General features: G+C 46.5%; 1 protein-coding gene across 2 annotated transcripts in view; it reads left to right on the top strand.

Moving 5' to 3' along the window:
- The window catches only part of SHANK3 (SH3 and multiple ankyrin repeat domains 3), a 695,549-nt gene that overhangs the window by 204,508 nt on the left and 468,092 nt on the right, over positions 1 to 22,949 (top strand). For both annotated transcript variants that reach the window (XM_043500373.1, XM_043500369.1), the window contains exon 10: positions 13,899 to 13,976. In XM_043500373.1, the coding sequence (XP_043356308.1) occupies positions 13,899 to 13,976 (78 nt within the window). The remainder of the gene's footprint in view (positions 1 to 13,898; positions 13,977 to 22,949) is intronic.

Below are 22,949 nucleotides of genomic sequence, written 5' to 3'. Positions count from 1 at the left end.
AATGCATCCGATGAAGTGAGCTGTAGCTCACGAAAGCTTATGCTCTAATAAATTTGTTAGTCTCTAAGGTGCCACAAGTACTCCTTTTCTTTTTGTGAATACAGACTAACACGGCTGCTACTCTGAAACCTGTCATTTACAGGAGATAATGCTACCCTCTTCTTATTTACAATGTCACCCAGAAAGTGAGAACAAGCATTTGCATGGCACTTTTGTAGCGGTCATTGCAAAGCATTTACGTGCCAGGTATGCTAAACATTTGTATGTGCCTTCATGCTTCAGCCAACATTCCAGAGGACATGCTTCCATGCTGATGACGCTTGTTAAAAAAATGTGTTAATTAAATTTGTGACTGAACTCCTTGGGGGAGAATTGTATGTCCACTGTTCTGTTTTACCCATATTCTGCCATATATTTCATATTATAGCAGTCTCGGATGATGACCCAGCACATGTTGTTCATTTTAAGAACACTTTCACTGCACATTTCACAAAATGCAAAGAAGGCACCAATGTGAGATTTCTAAAGATAGCTGCAGTACTTGACCCAAGGTTTAAGAATCTGAAGTGCCTTCCAAAATCTGTGAAGGATGAGGTGTGGAGCATGCTTTCATAGAATCATAGAATATCAGGGTTGGAAGGAACCTCAGGAGGTCATCTAGTCTTACCTCCTGCTCAAAGCAGGAACAACACCAACTAAATCATCCCAGCCAGGGCTTTGTCAAGCCTGACCTTAAAAACTTCTAAGGAAGGAGATTCCACCACTCCCTAGGTAATGCATTCCAGTGTTTCTCACCACCCTCCTAGTGAAAAAGTTTTTCCGAATATCCAACCTAAACCTCCCCCACTGCAACTTGAGACCATTACTCCTTGTTCTGTCATCTGCTATCACTGAGAACAGTCTAGATCCATCCTCTTTGGAACCCCCTTTCAGGTAGTTGAAAGCAGCTATCAAATCCCCCCTCATTCTTCTCTTCCGCAGACTAAACAATCCCAGTTCCCTCAGCCTCTCCTCATAAGTCATGTGTTCCAGTCCCCTCATCATTTTTGTTGCCCTCCACTGGACTCTTTCCAATTTTTCCACATCCGTGTAGTTTCAGGCCCAAAACTGGACACAGTACTCCAGATGAGGCCTCACCAATGTCAAATAGAGGGGAACAATCATGTCCCTTGATCTGCTGGCGGCAGTGCCCCTACTTAGACAGCCCAAAATGCCATTGGCCTTCTTGGCAACAAGGGCACACTGTTGACTCATAGCCAGCTTCTCATCCACTGTAACCCCTTGGTCTTTTTCTGCAGAACTGCTGCGTAGCCACTTGGTCCCTAGTCTGTAGCGGTGCATCGGATTTTTCCGTCTTAAGTGCAGGACTCTGCACTTGTCCTTGTTGAACCTCATCAGATTTTTTTGGCCCAATCCTCTAATTTGTCTAGGTCCCTCTGTATCCTATCCCTACCCTCCAGCGTAGCTACCTCTCCTCTCAGTTTAGTGTCATCTGCAAGCATGCTGAGGGTGCAATCCACGTCATCCTCCAGATCATTAATGAAGATATTGAACAAAACCGGCTCGAGGACCAACCCTTGGAGCACTCAGCTTGATACCAGCTGCCAACTAGACATGGAGCCATTGATCACTACCCGTTGAGCCTGACAATCTAGCCAGCTTTCTATCCACCTTATAGTCCATTCATCCATCCCATACTACTTTAACTTGCTGGCAAGAACACTGTGGGAGACTGTGTCAAAAGCTTTGCTAAAGTCAAGGAACAACACATCCACTGCTTTCCCCTCATCCACACAGCCAGTTATCTCATCATAGAAGGCAATTAGGTTAGTCAGGTATGACTTGCCCTTGGTGAATCCATTCTGACTCTTCCTGATCACTTTCCTCTCCTGTAAATGCATCAATATTGATTCCTTGAGGACCTGCTCCATGATTTTTCCAGGGATTGAGGTGAGGCTGACTGGCCTGTAGTTCCCAGGATCCTCCTTCTTCCCTTTTTTAAAGATGGGCACTACATTAGCCTTTTTCCAGTCATCTGGGACCTCCCCCGATCACCACGAGCTTTCAAAGATAATGGCCAATGGCTCTGCAATCACATCCACCAACTTCTTTAGCACTCTTGGATGCAGCGCATCCGGCCCCATGGACTTGTGCTCGTCCAGCTTTTCTAAATAGTCCCAAACCACTTCTTTCTCCACAGAGGGCTGGTCACCTCCTCCCCATGCTGTGCTGCCCAGTGCAGCAGTCTGGGAGCTGACCTTGTTCGTGAAGACAGAGGCAAAGAAAGCATTGAGTACATTAGCTTTTTCCACATCCTCTGTCACTAGGTTGCCTCCCTCATTCAGTAAGGGGCCCACACTTCCCTTGTCTTTCTTCTTGTTGCTAACATACCTGAAGAAACTCTTCTTGTTACTCTTATCTCTTGCTAGCTGCACCTCCAGGTGCGATTTGGCCTTCCTGATTTCACTCCTGCACGCCTGAGCAATATTTTTATACTCTTCCCTGGCTATTGGTCCAATCTTCCACTTCTTGTAAGCTTCTTTTTTGTACTCTCTTTATACTCTTCCCTGGCTATTAGTCCAATCTTCCACTTCTTGTAAGCTTCTTTTTTGTGTTTAAGATCAGCAAGGATTTCACGGTTAAGCCAAGCTGGTCGCCTGCCATATTTACTATTCTTTCTACACATCTGGATGGTTTGTCACTGTAACCTCAATAAGGATTCTTTAAAATACAGCCAGCTCTCCTGGACTCCTTTCCCCCTCATGTTATTCTCCCAGTGGCTCCTGCCCATCAGTTCCCTGAGGTTGTCAAAGTCTGCTTTTCTGAAGTCCAGGGTCCATATTCTGTTGCTCTCCTTTCTTCCCTGTGTCTCCTTTCTTCCCTCATGGTCACTGTCTCCCAGGTTCCCATCCACTTTTTCTTCCCCTACTAATTCTTCCCGGTTTGTGAACAGCAGGTCAAGAAGAGCTTTGCCCCTTGTTGGTTCCTCCAGCACTTGCACCAGGAAATTGTCCCCTACACTTTTCAAAAACTTCCTGGATTGTCTGTGCACCGATGTATTGCTCTCCCAGCAGATATCAGGGTGATTTAAGACTTCTGGTTCTTATGGGAGACTTCAAAGAGCAACACTCAGATGAGGAAACTACAGAACCCGAACCACCAAAAAATAAAAGCAGCCTTCTGCTGATGGCATCTGACTCAGTTAATGAAAATGAACATGCGTCGGCCTGCACTGCTTTGGATTGTTGTCGAGCAGAACCCATCATCAGCATGGACGCGTGTCCCTGGGAATGGTGGTTGAAGCATGAAGGGACATATGAATCTTTAGGGCATCTGGCACATAAATATCTTGTCACGCTTGCTACAACAGTGCCATTAAAATGCCTGTTCTCATTTTCAAGTGAGCTTGTAAACGAGACGCGGGCAGCTCTCTCCTGCAAATGTAACAAACCTGTTTGTCTGAGCGATTGGCTGAACAAGAAGTTGGACTGAGCAGTTTTATTTTACCTAGTTCTACATTTGTAAGTTCAACTTTCATGATAAAGAGATTGCCCTACAGTCCTTGTATGAGGTGAATTGAAAAATTCTATTTTGTTTTTTGCAGTGCAAATACTTGTAATCAAAAATAAATATAAAGTGAGTACTGTACCCTTGTATTTGGTGTTATAATTGAAATAAATATATTTGAAAATGTAGAAAACATCCAAAATATTTAAATAAATGGTATTCTAGTATTGTTTAACAATGTGATTAATCGCGCTTAATTTTTTAATTGCGCTATTAATGGCAATTAATTTTTTTAATTGCTTGACAGCCGTAGAGGAACCATAAATCTGCAGCCATCCAAAGTGTGTGAATATCAGGGAGGGAGGGTGATCCTTGACTTCGTTACAAGGGGGGGTAGCTTGGAGTAAATGGCTGAAACTAAGAAAGGGTAAATTAAAGGTGTATATCAGGAAAAAGCTCCTGACAGTGAGACCTGCTTGAAAGTAGGATAGTCCCGAAAGGAAGGGGGTTGAGCCAAGCAACCCCACTAGCAATGCAGGGAACAGTCCTGCAATATGGGGTCTTGCACGGATTAGTCGGAAATAGGGTGTTTCCATTGATAATTTCTGTTGGCATCTGAGAGGAGGCTGTTTGGCAGTTATTTCCTGCTCTTCAGCACTGTTTTATATTACTGGGTGTCTGCTCCTCTTCATTGGCAGACTGAGTGTATGGCTAGAGGGAGCCAGAAGCAGGAGACTAGGCACAAGTTGCCTTCCTTACATGGCAGCTTGTTTCAAATATTCACACACCGAGAGACCTCCCTGGGGGAAGAGTCTGATGTCCTCTAAGCAATCTCAGAGGTTCTCACTGAGGCTCCGTGGCAGGTTGTGGTGGAATGATGCACGTCGGGACACAGGGACCCTGCCAGTAGGAGGCTGTGTCTACATTGTGCCCTGGCACTGCCCCTGCACCACCAGCAGGAACAACTTTTGGGGGACTCTTCACAGCCAGGCCAGGCACACACACCTTCAGGCCTCCTGAGTGGTGGTTTCTTTGTGGTTTTATCTTTTAAATGGCATTAACAGTAGATCATTTATGTAGAGGGGCCCAGATGGGGGACAAGTAATATCTTATATTTGAGGCATTTCTGCTGCCAGGGTCAGAGGCTAGCAGCGTGGGAAATTAGTAAAGTGTGAATCCCCTGGTGTGGTACCTGTGTTAGACTATGTGGCGAGGAGGCTTGATGTAGGTGATGTGGGATTAGACGCGGGGACAGCGTGTGCTGGGAGAGGCCAAGAGATGTCGTCAATTTGTGTACTGTCTTCTTTTTTTCTGAGAGTGAGTCTTAAAAATCGAGAGGGGGAGATAAAAGGGTGTGAATCCATGAGTGAGAGAGGTCCTTGGGGTTAAGGTTAAGGATGGTCTTGAATTCTTCCCTCTGTTTGTGTGAGAGCGAGACTGGTGGGGTAAGGTGCAGAGACCATGGAAGTCAGTGCTTGTGCTATGTGCCTTTCACTGTAGTGGCAGAGCGGTTCTAGGGACGGGGACACAATGCTTGGAGTAATGAGGGGGTTATTTGTTTTGAGAAGGATGGCATGAAAGGCCATGAGAGGGCCTTAGCTGGGAGAGACAGTGGCTGGCTAGTGAATGGGTGCTAGGTTAGGAAGGGGATTTTAGTTTAAGATGTCTCTTGCAGAGGGCCCTGTGGGGGAGGGGTCACTCTTTGGGTACTCAACCACAGCAGCTATGTCCCTTCGGTGGCTACTGCTAAGTGACAAAGGCCTGGTCTACACTACGAGTTTATGTCGGATTTATCAGCGTTAAATCGAATTAACCATGCACCCGTCCACACAACGAAGCCATTTTTTCGACATAAGGGGATCTTAAAACCGATTTCTGTACTCCTCCCCAATGAGGAGATTAGCGCTGAATCAACAGAGCCATTTCAAATTAGGGTTAGTGTGGATGCAATTCGAAGGTATTGGCCTTTGGGAGCTATCCCACAGTGCATCATTGTGACCGCTCTGGACAGCACTCTGAACTCGGATGCACTGGCCAGGTGTACAGGAAAAGCCCTTTTGAATCTCATTTCCTGATTGGCCAGGCGAGCTCATCAGCACAGGTGACCATGTAGTCCCAAATCGAAAAAGAGCTCCAGCATGGACCGAAAGGGAGGTACTGGATCTGATCGCTGTATGGGGAGAGGAATCCGTGCTATCAGAACTACTTTCCAAAAGACTAAATGCCAAAACATTTCAAAAAATCTCAGAGGCCATGAGGGCCAGAGGCTACAGCAGGTACACCACACAGTGCCGCGTGAAATTTAAGGAGCTCAGACAAGCGTACCAGAAAACCAAAGAATGAAACGGACGCTCTCAGACAGAGTCCCAGATTTGCCGCTTCTACGCTGAGCTGTATGCAATTCTAGGGGGGGCCGCCACCACTACCCCACCCCTGTCTGTGGACTCCGATGATGGGATACTCTCCGCCATGCCTGAGGATTTTGCAGATGGGGAAGATGAGGAGGAGGAGGATGACGATCTTGGGGAGAGCACACAGCACACCGTTCTCCCCGACAGCCAGGATCTTTTTATCACCCTGACTGAAATACCCTCCCAACCCAACGAAGCTGGAGAAGGGACCTCTGGTGAGTGTACCTTTTTAAATATAATACATGTTATAAAAGCAAGCATTTTTTAATGATTAAGTAGCCCTGAGGACTTGGGATGCATTCATGGCCAGTACAACAACTGGAAAAGTCTGTTAATGTTTCTGGGGATGGAGCAGAAATCCTCCAGAGACATCTCCTTGAAGCTCTCCTGGAGGTACTCTAAAAGCCTTTGCAGAAGGTTTCTGGGGAGAGCAGCCTTATTCCATCCTGCACAGTAGGACACTTTACCATGCCATGCTAGTAGCAAGTAAGCTGGTATCATTGCATGACAAAGCCTGGCAGCGTATGGTCCCGGTGTTTGCTGGCATTCAAGCAACATCCGTTCTTTATCTCTCTGTGTTATCCTCAGGAGAGTGATATCGTTCATGGTAACCTGGTTGAAATAGGGTAATTTAATTAACGGGGCATTCAGAGGTGGCTGTTCCTACTGGGCTGTTTGCCTGTGGCTGAAAAGAAATCCTCCCCACAGTTAGCCACGTGGTGGGGGGGGCATTGGCGCTGAGCTGTTCACGTTTGGCTAGCAGGGATCTTCCCTGATACCAGCCACGCGGTGGTGTGAGGGGTAAAGCAATCATCCCAGATAATTGGATGGGCGGGGAGGGGGTTAGTTTGGTTTCTGCTGCTGCACGTTAACAGGAAAACCACAGCACTAAATGGCCAACCAAATGGGCTTTGCTTGGTATGGGAAAGGAGGGGGCTGCTGTTATGAAGGTTGCAGAAGCTGAAAGACTATGGCGTACCATGGCTGCCTGCAAGCCGAATTCTATTGCCTGGCACTGCATGTGTGATCTCTAAAACCAAAGTTGCAGGCACTCAATATAGGATGCAAAATGCGACCTTGTACCAAAATGACATGTGCTATGTAATGTGAATAGTGTTGTTCACCGTGAAAGAGTATAGCCATTGTTCGGTAAAATGTATCTTCACTCCCTTTTTTTCCTCCAGCAGCTGCAAATGTTTCAAGCCTCCCTCCTCCATCCCAAAGGCTATCTCAGATAAGGCAGCGAAAAAAACGCATGCACAATGAAATGTTCTCTGAGCTCATGCAATCGTCCGGCACTGACAGAGCTCAGCAGAATGTGTGGAGGGATACAATAGCAGAGTACAGGACAGTGGCTGATGAACGTGAGGAGAGATGGCGGCAGGAAGATCAGAGGAGGCATGAGGCAACGCTGGGGCTACTGCAGGATCAAACGGACATGCTCCGGCATCTGGTGGAGGTTCATGAACGGCAGCAGGATCACAGACTGCCGCTGCAGCTCCTCTTAACCGCCCTCCCTCCTCCCCAAGTTCCATAGCCTCCTCACCCAGATGCCCAAGAATGTGGTGGGAGAGGCTCCGGGCACCCAACCACTCCAACTCAGTGGACAGCCCAAGCAACAGAAGGCTGTCATTCAAGAAGTTTTAAAGTGGCCTTTTCCTTCCCTCCTCCCATACCCCACTCAAGCTACCTTGTGAGTTATCTTCCTATTTTTATAATCAATTAATAAAGAATATATGTTTTTTTAAATGATAGTGACTTTATTTCCTCTGCAAGCAAGCTCTTTTTTTTTTCATAGATACTAAGGTCAGAAGGGACCATTCTGATCATCTAGTCCGACCTCCTGCACAACGCAGGCCATAGAATCTCACCCACCCACTTCTACGAAAAACCTAACCTATGTCTGAGCTATTGAAGTCCTCAAATTGTGGTTTAAAGACTTCAAGGAGCAGAGAATCCTCCCTCAAGTGACCCGTGCCCCATGCTACAGAGGAAGGCAAAAAACCTCCAGGGCCTCTCCAATCTGCCGTGGAGGAAAATTCCTTCCCGACCCCAAATATGGCGATCAACTAAACCCTGAGCATATGGGCAAGATTCACCAGCCAGATACTACAGAAAATTCTTTTCTGGGTAACTCAGATCCCATCCATCTAATATCCCATCTCAGGGGATTAGTCCTATTTACCCTGAATATTTAAAGATCAATTACTTACCAAAATCCCATTATCCCATCATACCATCTCCTCCATAAACTTATCGAGTAGAATCTTAAAACCAGATAGATCTTTTGCCCCCACTGCTTCCCTTGGAAGGCTATTCCAAAACTTCACTCCTCTGATGGTTAGAAACCTTCATCTAATTTCAAGTCTAAACTTCCTGGTGGCCAGTTTATATCCATTTGTTCTTGTGTCCACATTGGTGCTGAGCTGAAGTAATTCCTCTCCCTCTCCTGTATTTATCCCTCTGATATATTTATAGAAAGCAATCATATCTCCCCTCAACCTTCTTTTAGTTAGGCTAAACAAGCCAAGCTCCTTAAGTCTCCTTTCATAAGACAAGTTTTCCATTCCTCGGATCATCCTAGTAGCCCTTCTCTGTACCTGCTCCAGTTTGAATTCATCCTTTTTAAACATGGGAGACCAGAACTGCACACAGTATTCTAGCTGAGGTCTCACTAGTGCCTTGTATAATGGTACTAAAACCTCCTTATCCCTACTGGAAATGCCTCTCCTGATGCATCCCAAAACCGCATTAGCTTTTTTCACAGCCATATCACATTGGCAGCTCATAGTCATCCTATGATCAACCAATACTCCAAGGTCCTTCTCCTCTTCTTTTACTTCTAATTGACACGTCTCCAACTTATAACTAAAATTCTTGTTATTTAATCCCTAAATGCATAACCTTACACTTCTCACTATTAAATTTCATCCTATTACTATTACTCCAGTTTACAAGGTCATCCAGATCCTCCTGTATAATATCCCGATCCTTCTCTGAATTGGCAATACCTCCCAGCTTTGTATCTGATCAAAGGGGGGAGGGCGGGTGGCTTACAGGGAATTTAGATGCAACCAAGGGGGTGGGTTTTCATCAAGGAGAAACAACAGAAGAGTCACACAGTACCCTGGCCAGTCATGAAACTGGTTTTCAAAGCTTCTCTGATGCGCAGCGCTTCCTGCTATGCTCTTCTAACCGCCTTGGTGTCTGGCTGTGCGTATTCAGTGGCCAGGGGAGTTGCATCAACCTCCCACCCCACCATAAACATCTCCCCCTTACTCTCACAGAGATTGTGGAGCAGACAGCAAGCAGCAATAACAATGGGAATATTGACAGGTTTCAGAGTAGCAGCCGTGTCCTTTTCTTAATGGGAATATTGGTTTTGCTGAGGTCTGAGCGAATCAGTAAACTGCGCCAGCGACCCTTTAGATGTCCAAATGCACACTCTACCACCATTCTGCGCTTGCTCAGCCTACAGTTGAACAGCTCCTTACTACTGTCCAGGGTGCCTATCTACAGCTTCATGAGCCAGGGCATTAAGAGGTAGGCTGGGTCCCCAAGGATAACTATAGGCATTTCAACATCTCCAACAGTTATTTTCTGGTCTGGGAAGTAAATCCCTTCCTGCAGCCATTTAAACAGACCAGAGTTCCTGAGGACACGAGCATCATAAACCTTTCCCGGCCATCCCACATTGATGTTGGTGAAATGTCCCTTGTGATCCACCAGTACTTGCAGCACCACTGAAAAGTACCCCTTGTGGTTTATGTACAGGCTGCCCTGGTGGTCCGATCCCAAGATAGGGATATGCATTCCGTCTATAGCCCCACCACAGTTAGGGAATCCCATTGCAGCAAAGCCATCTAGTATGACCTGCATGTTTTCCAGAGTCACTACCTTTGATAGCAGCAGCTCAATGATTGCGTTGGCTACTGGCATCACAGCAACCCTCACAGTAGATTTGCCCACTCCAAATTGATTCCTGACTGACCGGTAGCTGTTTGGTGTTGCAAGCTTCCACAGAGCTATTGCCACTCGCTTGTGAACTGTGAGGGCTGCTCTCATCTTGGTATTCTTGCACTTCAGGACAGGGGAAAGCAAGTCACAAAGTTCTATGAAAGTGCCCTTACGAATATGAAAGTTTTGGAGCCAATGGGAATCATCCCAAACCTGCAACACTATGCAGTCCCACCACTCTGTGCTTGTTTCCCGGGCCCAGAATTGGCATTCCACAGCATGAGCCTGCCCCATTAACACCATGATCTCCAAATTGGTGGGGACCGTGGTTTTAGAGAAATCTGTGTTTATGTCCTCATCACCGCGCTGCCGTCGCCTCCTCTCCTGGTTTTTCAGGTGCTGGTTCTGCATAAACTGCATGATAATGCGCGAGATGTTTACAGTGGTCATAACTACTGCGTGAGCTGTACGGTCTCCATGCTTGCTGTGCTATGTCATCTTCTCGGGCAATCCAGGGAAAAGGGCGAGAAATGATTGTCTGCTGTTGCTTTCATGGATGGAGGGAGGGTTGATCTGATGACATTTATCCATAAACACCCGCAACAAATTTTGGCCCCATCAGGCATTGGGAGCTCAGCCCAGAATGCCAATGGGCAGCGGAGACTGCGGGAACTGTGGGATAGCTACCCACAGTGCACCGCTTAGAATGTCGACACTTGCCACGGTACTGTGACGCACTCCGCTGAATTAATGTGCTTAGTGTGGACGCATGCACTCGACTTTATACCATCTGTTCCAAGAAATCGACTTCTATAAAATCAGAGTACTTTCGTAGTGTAGACATGGCCTGAGAAGACGGAAGAATGCTGCTATACGCTGGGAATGTGGAGGCCCAGGATGGGGTCTGATTGCAGGCGACTGCATTCCTCAGTCCCTGTAGTAGTTAGAAGGGTGGTACATGGTAATAAATAGGTAAGGAAACTGTGTAAACCAGGAGCAGGATATTTAATTTTTTCCTCTTTGGTTTCACCTTCTCAAGAGGGAATGCTGTTGGGAGACAAGGCTGCTGGCCTTTGGTTCATGATGATTAATGCTTAGTCAGGGGGAAATAAATCATCAGCTCTCGGTAATTTAATTAAAGAGAACATCCCTGGCTTCCTGTGCATGGCCACAATCTGGATGGAGGGTGCGGCGGGGCTGGTCCTGGCAGAGGTGTCACCAGCTGGATATTTGGTACCTCATGAATCCAGGAAAATCAGCTAGGAGGAGGTGTGTCTGTGCAGAATGTATCCAGCCTACAGTGCAGAAAGTCTCCCTGTCCAAAATTGGTCTGGCAGGGTGTCCAGTCAGTATGTGGATCTTGACATGGCATTAAGATGGGACTGGTTTCAGTGCACTGCTCACCCTGCTAAGTCATTTCATCAGCAGTTGAATTCCTTGTTACAATGGCTATGGGAACGCAGAGTTTGAGTGATCCCTTCAGTCTGAATAAAGAAGATGAATCTTCTACTGCACATCCAGGTTTCCTGGCCACCATGATGACCATAGGCACATCCAAGGTATTTACTGGTTGGACCTGGACAGCTAGCCACATGTTGGACCTAGTTTTGGACTGGGATTGGAGGTGAGGCAATCAGACCTTAACCTGTGCCATGGACTGATCATGTACTCCTCCGCTTTGAGATTGGGGCTCATCTCTCCTACTGAGAAGAGGGGCCTCCATCCCTGGAGATCAGTGGAACCAGAAAGGTTCCAGACAGCTTAGGAGAATCTTGTTAAACTGACGGACCACTCCTTCAGTGTTTTGTTAGGACACCATAATACTCTTTGTCTTCTACCATTGATAAGGTGGCCCTAGGCACCCTCTTTGCTGGCTTCATTCTCATAGGTCACCCTGGCTTATGGATGATCTGCAGTAAATGAAATGAGTAGGAACATGGCTAGAGCACTAATGGCGGAAGTCTCAGTTGTAGCATAAAGATGTTTTTAAACTCTTACGTTGTGCCTGTATGTTGTACCAGATACTCTGGTTAACTCTGGACTTTCTCAGTTTGGTAGCTGGTCTGAGTCTCTCCTGGTGTGAGGAAATTACTTTTGTTTTGGGGACAGAACTGGTCAGATTAGGAATGAGCTGTCTGCTTCTGGGCTGGCAGAGCAGGGTCTTCAGGGAACAAAAGCCTTGTCTTCTCTGCTAGAGTCCCAGCTATGATGCTCACTGAGGAACTGGAAGTGTTGGGAGAACTTCATCCCACAGCCTGTGCTTTGGATCCATGCCCCTGCTGGCTGGTGAAGCCCAGTGGAAAAGTGATGGGCCCCTGGCTTGTGAAGATTTTAGAGGGTAGGCTACACATTGCTCTGAAGGAAGCAATAGTGCAGCCTTTACTCAAAAAGTCATCGCGTGACACTGAAAATCTTGTTGTTTTTACTGATGCAGACTAACACGGCTACCCCTCTGAAAACTGAAAATCTAGTTAATTATTGACAGTATGCTGATAACATCCACCAATATGTCTGTCTCATCTGACCTGAACAATGCCCTTTCCTCAGCTGGAGAGAACAAGACTTGCAGCATGTGGCCAGAGAGCCTGCTGCTGCTGAGAGAGCACAAAGCCCATCAGGGAAGATCGTCGCAATGGTGTCTTGCCTTCCTGCCTGCAGAGTGTGTCCTCTTGCTGTCCCGGCTGCTTTGGGAAGAACATTAATGTGATCCCAACGCTGACCACACAAGAGCCTGGCGGGGGAACTCCCTAGAGGGAGCAGCAGAGCTTGCTCGGTACAATATGTTCCACACTTTTCATGCCATCCATTGGAGTGAAGTGCTTCAAGGCTGACAGGGAGACAGGCCTGGGCAGCCAGTTCTCAAAACAGTGCCCTCAAGGCCTTTTGACCAATATTTGAAGTTTTAAATATGATGGAACCAGGCAATCTGCGGGCACCTCTTCTGCCCTATGTCCTGTCTTGGTAACTGAGATCAGTGCAGGGGAAATCTGGCGTATGGTGAGAGACCTATGTGATTCTCTATTTCTCTTGCATACAGATGGAGCTCGGTAGCCACTCCGTCAGGACCAGCCTCCCCTGGTTGTTTTACTGGGCTGTGTAGATTTAGAATCTGGTTTCCCCAAGATTCTGTTCCTTCTGTTGCCTATTGTAAATGGAGTTTTCAGTTTCCTCTGTTTAGGTGGCTGAAAGACCCCAGGCACAAGAAATGATATGTTGTGTTTATTTCTTATTAAACAGATAGTCGCAAAAAGAAAAGGAGTACTTGTGGCACCTTAGAGACTAACAAATTTATTAGAGCATAAGCTTTCGTGAGCTACAGCTCACTTCATCGGATGCATCCGATGAAGTGAGCTGTAGCTCACGAAAGCTTATGCTCTAATAAATTTGTTAGTCTCTAAGGTGCCACAAGTACTCCTTTTCTTTTTGCGAATACAGACTAACACGGCTGCTACTCTTAAACAGATAGTGTTACATTACGGACGATTTATAGCTTGTGGGGCGGCAGCTGCATTAACTCTACAGCTAGGAGACTGGTCTGTCCAGGGGTCTGTCCCCAGGGAATGTAAGCCTTTATGGGAGGGATGGAAGGACATTGGTTTCAACACCACAATATTGCCTAAACTGTGCTGTGTTTTGACAGAAGCAGAGCATCCCCAAAAAGGTAGAAAGGGATGGAACATGTCCAGATTATGGGGAACAGCACCCCGCCACCCCCAGGCACAGTTTATGATGGGAGCACTTCCAGCCACTGTGGCTCTGAATGCTAAATGGGTATTTGGAGAAATGAAGCTTGTCTGGGTTGTGGGTGGGCAGGAGGGCAGTTCACCTGAAGCCGTGATGGAGTCAGGAGACGTGGAATTGTAGAGACTTGATCTAAGGCTGTAGAAGTAAATTCTGACATTGTTACCTTATTTCTCATCCTTGCAATAGGGAGCTCTCCACTCCTGAATGAACCAAGGTCACTTCTTCCGTCATATCAGTGCTAATAATTTCCTTCTTTCTTCTCTGATTTTCTTCTCCTAGGAGAGTTGTGCTCGGGTTCTCCTGTTCCGTGGTGCAAGCAAAGAGATTCGTAACTACAACAGCCAGACAGCATTCCAGGTAGGAGAGTGTGAGCCCATCCGGCCTTTGTTGATGATGGAGATGTGCCTGGGGGCAGTCTTGTTTTAGAGAGCACTGGGAAAGAGTATTAGTAGATAAAGGTGTGTGCCCAGAGAAGAAAGGGAGTCTGTGTTGACCATTTTCTAGTCACATGTGGGTGTAACCCTTCTGCCATGTGGAGTCAGCAGCCACAAGGGCCTGGTTCAATATCTCGGAGTTCCTCTTAACATTACAAAACTAAGCTAACTTGAGCCACAATCCAGAAACCTGGAAAAACTAAACACCAGCCCATGGCACCTCTATGAGGCAATACTTCCCCCCTGGGAAGCACTGAACCTGTATATAACAAGAGAAAACCTGTACTAAGAGGAGAAGGAACACCGAATTAACAAAAACAATGATTCAAAATGATGCAAACAGTAAGTAAACACCTAGAGCACTGCGCAGATACAAAATGTGTATCTGCATCTGATCGGTGAGACTCAGAAATAATCTGTGGATATAAAGTGGATATCTGTGGATTTGCAGGGCTCTAGATCCAAAATTTGTGTCCACATCTGATCTGCGATCTGCAAAAATGGTCTGTGGATATCTGCATCTGCGGATGCAGATATAAAGCGGATATCCATGGATTTGAAGGGCTCTATAAACACCCACCCTACAATATCTCTGGCAGTGTCCTTTGCCTTAAGTTTCCTATCTTGTGGTGTGAAAGTCCAACAGATGAATGCCCTTTAATGTGCCTCTCCCGCTTTCACTCACTGTACCACACTCGGTTTGTTGTCTGAGGTCAGCGAAGTCCCAGAGTCTGGGGCTACATTCAGGGGGGTTCACCTCCTGCCCCCAAGGTGGTGGGGCTGGAGCATTACCTCTGCGTCCATTGCTGCTCATCACTCGCAGCTGCTGATGCTGCTTATCACTGCCACTGCCCTTTTAGCTGTTTGCTGTTTTCTGAGGTTCCACCCGCCGGACCAACCCTTTGTGATTTCAGCTCTCAGTGATTTCCCTGGCTAGTGGGGAACCTCACCCACACCAGGTCTAAGGCTTAGCCCCCTAGCCCAGCTTACTAGTGATTGCAGCTCTGGTCATCCCTGGGAATACACAAGGACTCTCAGTTGAGTCTAACCAGCTCTGTCTTTAAACACTGGAGAGGAAGGATCACATGGCACATAGACCCTGTCAGTAGAGTCTACACCACCAAGTAGGAACACCTGTCCCCCACACCCCCACACACAAACTTTTAGTTGGATTTGGCAGCATCTCACTTTCTCTCTCACCCATACACCCTTAGTGAGTGACGTTACCGTTAGGGTGACCACCTTCAATTAGGACATACTAAGTACAGTTCTGCTGTGCTTTAGTCAGACAGTAAGGATAACAGCAGTTCACTTGCCCTGTGTCCAATACTGAAGTTAGTTTTAACCGAAAACAGTCAAAATTAATCACTTTGGCAAAGCAGAGATGTCTGTTGATCACCCACGCAAAGTTTAGACAAATACAGTCTGCTCCTGGGGTCTTTTGCTCCAGTTAATCAATAGATGGTAGGGGAGAGCTCATTTATATCACTGGTTTATTTGAGGATGGGGATTATTGGAACAAACTCTAGCCCCATCTTCCTTATTCTGGAACTGGTTCAGCCCCTGGAGTGACTGGGGGAGGCAGTGCACGTGTGCACACAGTAAATACTGCATTCTTCTTATTTTTATTGTTGAACTTATAGCCCCCTTTTCACACACTTGTTTACCAACATTCACTAACATATCCTCATTCAGAAAAGACTTAAAACCATGGTCCTGATTATCAAAGATCTCCAGATATCTTTCACAGGAGATGGGGATATTAACTCCAACTTGGGTAGATACAATCTGCCTCCCTAAATTCCCCCCTGCAGTTGCTGTTTGGAAACTGGCTTCCTCACTTCCTTTTCCAAAGTGCTGTGTACAGATGCTGTCAAGGTTCCTTCCCCACTCTGAACTCTAGGGTACAGATGTGGGGACCTGCGTGAAAACCTCCTAAGCTTACTTTTACCAGCTTAGGTTAAAACTTCCCCAAGGTACAAACTATTTTACCTTTTGCTCTTGTACTTTATCGCTGCCACCACCAAACGTCTAACCGGTATATTACTGGGAAAGAGTCCGTTTGGAAACGTCTTTCCCCCCCAGATCCTCCCAACCTTTACACCCCCTTTCCTGGGGAAGGCTTGATATTTGCATAGGTGAACACAGACCCAAATCCTTAGATCTTAAGAACAATGAAAAAACAATCAGATTCTTAAAAGAAGAATTTTAATTAAAGAAAAGGTAAAAGAATCACCTCTGTAAAATCAGGATGGTAAATACCTTATGTATTCTCAAAACATAGAGAATCCCTCTAGGCAAAACCTTAAGTTACAAAAAGTCACAAAAACAGGAATATACATTCCCTCCAGCACAACTTATTTTCTCAGCCATTTCAAGAAATCAGAGTCTAACGCATATCTAGCTAGATTACTTACTAAGTTCTAAGACTCCATTCCTGTTCTGTCCCCAGCAAAAGCATCACACAGACAGAGAGAGAGGCTTTGTTTCTCCCTCCCGCAAGCTTTTGAAAGTATCTTGTCTCCTCATTGGTCATTTTGGTCAGGTGCCAGTGAGGTTATCCTAGCTTCTTAACCCTTTACAAGTGAAAGGGGTTTTTCCTCTGGGCAGGAGGGATTTTAAAGATGTCTACCCTTCCCTTTATATTTATGACAGATGCTATAGGTTGTCTGAAGACTGTTATGTTCTACTCCAAGGTGGCTGCATTTCAATGGCACATAAAATGATTTTTATCAAGCACTAGAATCTCATTTTTAAACAGATTAAGCAAACAGTTCACACACAATGTTTCCAGTCCAATAGGTAATGTGCATGTGCAATTATCATGATTACATATGCAGATTAGGCCATTGTAGGCAAGAGGTATGCTGATGGCCTTTCAAAGAGCAGTGAGTCTCAACCTCTTTGGATCTGTCACTGTCACTCATCTGAAATGACTCCAGATCATACAGTGACCCTTTTGCACAGGATTGTGTGATTTGGATCACGAGAAGAAACATTGGGGGACACTGTAGAGTGGGTGATGGAAATGATGAGGGCTATAGTGCTTGTGAGGGTTGGTGGCTGCTATTGGGGGATGCTGCATTGGGGATATTTTCCTTCCCCCTCCCCCCCATCTCATCTCATCTCATCTCCCTAACCTAACCTAACCTACAAAGCTTTCAGCTCCACGAAAGTACTGCATCCAGAGACTGCAGTGTGGGCACCACAGCCTCTAGAATGGTGCTACCTCCGCCCCAGAGTTGAGCACTGTCTGGGCTGGAGAAGTGGGGAAAGAGAGATCTTCCCATTGCTGGAGTTTGTTGGAAGTAGGGGGCAAAGCAGAGGTGGGGAAGCAGCAGGAGGAGGGGAAAGAGATGCTTCTGTCCTGACTTCTCTTCCCTCCTGCTGTGTTCTAGTGACCTGGCGATTTTGCAGAATGTTGTTTTCAATCAGTGAAGTAAGACCCACTTGAAGATTCCACCCACAGGGCGAGAAACTGCCCTAGGTAACCCACTGCTGTATGTTGTGTAGTTGTAGCCGTCTTGATCCCAGGATATTAGAGAGACAAGGTGGGTGAGGTAATTGTGACATTCCCCAGGGTACAGTCTGGACTGCTGGACAACTGTGTCCCCTCAGTTCTCTAACTTGGGGTGCTTTTACATTGCTTTGCTGTGAGAGCAACCACCCCTGGTCTGCTCACACAGAGCTTCCAGCATGTAAATCACTCCCAGCTGTAGTGCAAGAGTGCTGTAGCCGGCCAGCCACTCTGGAATTATACTGCAGGGCAGCACTAGCAAACTCCCTGTCCCAGGCTGTTCCCAGAAATGTACCCATTGTACTGCCCCGCACACGCCAGGTTAACACAAGCTCATAGACAGTCCATCACTTCATTAATGGAAAACGATGTGTACAAATTCAGTTATCTCAGATGGAGTTTCCCAAACACTTCAATCCAAACACACTGGTTAGATAAAACAATAAAACAAGTTTATTAACTACAAAAAGATAGATTTTAAGTGATTACAGGTAATGAGGCATAAAAGTTAGAATTGGTTTCAAAGAAATAAAAGGTAAAATGCATCCAATGCCTAACTTAACAAGCTTAATTATTACAAAGCAAAAGTTTCTCTCACCACATGCTGTAGCAGTCTGACTGGCTGAAGTCCCTTCAGCCAAGATCCCGCCCTAGTCCAGTGATGCTTCCTTTCTCCTTCAAGTGTTGTTGATGCCGTGAGTAGAGACGAAGGGAGAGATATCTTGGGACATCTATCCCCCTTTCTTATAGCTCTCCTTTTCTTCAAAAATCATCTCCAGCTGGTGTGCAGGAGACAAGAAGTCTGGGAGGATGGGAACCTCCATCTGTTTCTTTGCCAAAATGCAAATTCCTTGCTCGCAGTCTTTTTCCTGCCAAAGAATGGCTGCATAACCAGGTGATAGTCCATCTGATTTTGTTGAAATCTGGCTGAGACGTCAGTTTACCTTTTGTCTTTGAGGAACTGGTTTGTGCCTGCTTTTCTAAACTTGGAACATGTCTCAGTAATGTTTATACAGTAGAATCTTACAGCTTTTCAATGTTGCCACACATATTTTACCAGAACAATAATAATCAGCAAATTATTCATTTTCAAATGATACTTCATGTCACGGAGTCCCTGGGCAATGCTCTGGAACTGCTTCCCACGAAGCCAGTCAGGATTCTGGGGAAGTCTCCTTTCTGTGAGCAGACTGTCTGCAGGGCAAAAAGCTCACACGGCTTCCACCTTCCTGGGTCTGACCTTGGAGCATTCAGCATCCTCTGCCCCTCCGTGCGCTTCCCACAGTGAGTCCGCCCAGGTGGGATCCTGGGGAAGCCAGAGGGTCCTGCACCCCAACTTCGCAGTCAGACGTGACTCTCAGCCAGCCAGTAAAACAGAGGTTTATTAGATGACAGGAACATGGTCTAAGACAGAGTTTGTAGGTGCAGAGAACAGGACCCCTCAGCTGGGTCCATTTTGGGGGGCGGTGAGCCAGACAACCACATCTGCACTTCACTCCATGTGCCTAAGCCAGCCCCAAACTGACTCCCCCTCCAGCCCCTCCTCCTCTGGGCTTTGTCCCTTTCCCGGGCCAGGAGGTCACCGGATTCCTTTGTTCTCCAACCCTTTAGCTCTCACCTTGCAGCGGGGAAGGGCCCAGGCCATCAGTTGCCAGGAGACAGAGTGTCGGCCATTTATGTACTCTGACCCTTTGCTCTGCAACAATTACACTCCCTTATCCCACCACCTAGAGACTTAAGAAATGCCTAGGGGAAACTGAGGCACCCCCACAGTATTCAGAGGAAACATTAAGAACAGTCCTGCTTCATCACATCTCTCCCCCTTTGAGACCGAACTGAGCGGGGTCACTTTAGCTGGTGACCTGGGGAAGTTCGAATCCACCAATGTTCCCAGGGATGCCCCAGCATCTTTCCCATTCCTTGGTGGGAGTTACACCAGGCCCTTCCAGTTTTACGCCCTTCCAGTTTCACACCCTCCCTTAGGTCGGGGGTGGTCGATAGCACTTGCATGCTGCATGTGGGAAGGTTTATGCAGCCCGTGCCCTTTTGCCACCTCAAAACCCCCGGGGGTCAAACTGGGATCGGGTCTTCTCCCAGCGCTCCAGTCTGGAGGGCTGCAATTCGGGCTCTCTTGGTTAAGAGCCCCCATCTTGACCTGTTTCAGAGTAGCAGCCGTGTTAGTCTGTATTCGCAAAAAGAAAAGGAGTACTTGTGGCACCTTAGAGACTAACAAATTTATTAGAGCATAAGCTTTCGTGAGCTACAGCTCACTTCATCGGATGGGCCACATACTGTTCACTTACAGAACTAGCATGGAGACATCCCTTTCTCAACAACCTTGTCTCCCCAACAAGCTGGCCAAACACAGCCACTTGGTTATAGGACTGTTTAACTTTCTTAACAGCTTTCACTTCATCTGAGACCTTCTCAGAGCTCCACACTGGATCTTTCAACAGGAAAGTCAGTGGATCCATTCACAACTGAAAATTTCTGGCTGTGAGGAACTGAAACTTTCTTGATTAAATCACTTTCACACCCTTCAGTTGCAGTAAACTGGTCTCTTGGGACTGGAATATTTGTGATTTCTGGAGAACATGACCAGCTATCACATAGTCCAGTTTGCCTGGGTGGCAAGATAGACTGGAGTGTCTAAGGGGACGTATTTCAGAGTAGCAGTCGTGTTAGTCTGTATTCTCAAAAAGAACAGGAGGACTTGTGGCACCTTAGAGACTAGCAAATTTATTTGAGCATAAGCTTTCGTGAACTACAGCTCACTTCATTGGATGGGAGTTCACATTAGATCAGAGATGGGCAAACTGCATCCCGCGGGCCACATCCAGCCCACGGGACCCTCCTGCCCAGCCCCTGAGCTCCTGGCCTGGGAGGCTCACCCCCGGCCCCTCCTCCATTATTTCCCCTCCGCGCAGCCTCAGCCTGCCATGGTGCCGGTGTCGTGTATTAAACTGCGCCACATAGGAATGTGTGACTGGTAGCCGTTATGGAGAGCGATTTGTTACACTACACCGGCGCAACGCTCTGGGCGGTGTGGCTGTAATGCCGCCAGCCACCAGTGCTCTGTGCTGCGCGGTAAGGGGGCAGGGAGCAGGGGGGTTGGATAGAGGGCAGGGGAGTTCGGGGGGGTGGTCGGGGGCAGGGGGTGGATGGCATTGGGGCAGTCAGAGGGCGGGGAATGGCAGGGGGTTGAATGGGGGCAGGGGTTCCAGGGTGTATAGTCAGGAAGGAGTGGGGGTTGGATGGGGTGCGGGGGCAGTCAGGGGCAAGGGTTCCGGGGGCAGTCGGGGGCAGGGAGTTGGGGAGTGTGGGTGGGGCAGGGGTCCTGGGGGGTTATTAGGGAACAGGATGGGTTGGATGGGGCCATCGTCCTGGGGGGGAAGGGCGGCTGTCAGGGGGAGAGAAGTAAGTGGGGGGGCACAGCCTCCCCTAACCGGTGCTCCATACAATTTCTGAAACTCGATGTGGCCCTCAGGCCAAAAAGTTTGCCCGCCACTGCCTTAGATGCGTGTGTGTGTGTGTGTGTGTGTGAAATCTAATTGAACACATGACCAGTTTGAAGTGTCAGCCCTGCTTTTGACAGTCTGCACTGCGGTAGGCACTCACAGTCCTGAGCCACTCTAGACAGTCTGACAATTGAATGGGACAAGAGATACTAAATTTATGTACCTGGCATTGGCCACTGTTGGCAGACAGGATACTAGGCTGGATGGACCTTTAGTCTGACCCAGTATGGACATTCTGATGTTCTTATAGCTTATTACAACAATCTGTCAGGTTTCAGAGTAGCAGCCGTGTTAGTCTGTATTCGCAAAAATAAAAGGAGGACTTGTGGCATCTTAGAGACTAACAAATTTATTTGAGCATAAGCTTTCCACCGAATGCATCTGATGAAGTGAGCTGTAGCTCACGAAAGCTTATGCTCAGATAAATTTGTTAGTCTTTAAGGTGCCACAAGTACTCCTTTTCTTTTTACAACAATCTGTGTAACCCACTAAGTCCCTCTTTTTGTCCTATGATTGCAGAGGTGTTAACGGGCCTCTCTACCTTGAATGACCCCTTAGAACATGTGCTAACTACTTATGCTAAACAATCTGTTCCAGCTTGCATTTAGCTGTGACACTCAGGGTGCCTTTCCCATACCTGGAGAATTGCTCTGTGTGGCTCCAGAGCTTCTCTCTCACCAGCAGATATTGCTCCAATAAAGGCTATTACCCCATCTCTTTAGATAACCCTGGCAGTTTGTAGATATCCTACAAACATCTTGCTCCACATAAAGTGAGGAGTGTCAGAGTCCTGTGCTCCTGTCATTGCCCATTCTTCATCAAGAAACTCTTGTAATTGAATTATTTGCTTAAGATGTCAGCATGTCTTTAACTAACTGACTGACAAGGTTTGATTTTGTTGTGGCAAGTAATCCTCTAGAGATGGCACCATGGGATATCACGTATATTGTCTGGCAGTGACTAGATCTATGTGCTTAATGTTTACAAGCACAAACTCATTTATTTTTAAGTGCCAGCCCAGGAAACTCAGCCTGGGTTCTGCGAGTCTCCTGTTTCCTTCTTACACATCATCCCCAGTAATATCCACAACGCTGCCTCATTGACACCTGTGCAATCCCATGGACTTTAGAGCTGTGAGCAATGGTGGTTACACCAATCATAACCCAGCTTGCTGTGTGAGATAGTGAGATTAAAAAACACACCATGAATAAACCATTTCATTAACCAGTTACCTCTGCTAGGTTTTTCTCTCTGTTTCTTAGCTAAAGAACAGACTAGAGAATTATCATAAATTTATGAGTTGAATTAGAAAAAAATAACTTTTAAAGCAAATAAGAAATTATAGAAAGCAGAATGAAGATGGTTAGATGACATTGTGAACACTCAAAAATTGAACTGAAACTGAGAAGTTACAGGTTTCAGAGTAGCAGTCGTGTTAGTCTGTATTCGCAAAAAGAAAAGGAGTACTTGTGGCACCTTAGAGACTAACAAATTTATTTATTTATTAACAAATAAATTTGTTAGTCTCTAAGGTGCCACAAGTACTCCTTTTCTTTTTTAGAAGTTACAGTTATCAAGAGTTAATAACTCAGTTCAATTAATTCAGTACTAGTTCTATACTAGCCTAGGCAGGTGATTTTGAAATGAACATGAAATCATGGATCCTTAAATATAGATCATTTTTATAAATTTTATATGCCAATGGATTATTGCACATTAAACCCAAATATAATATGCAGGTAATTATTTTTATGCTATTCTAATTTTTCTGGAATATCACCAGCACTGCAAGCTCTTATGTCACTTTTACCAAAGGTTCAAATAGTGGTAAAACCTTTTCATTTACAGCCAGATCAAAGCT

Source organism: Dermochelys coriacea, chromosome 1 (genome assembly GCF_009764565.3).
Source record: "Dermochelys coriacea isolate rDerCor1 chromosome 1, rDerCor1.pri.v4, whole genome shotgun sequence".
NCBI lineage: Eukaryota > Metazoa > Chordata > Testudines > Dermochelyidae > Dermochelys > Dermochelys coriacea.
Note: the sequence above shows the minus strand (reverse complement) of the source record. Positions and strands in the feature narration are given on the sequence as shown.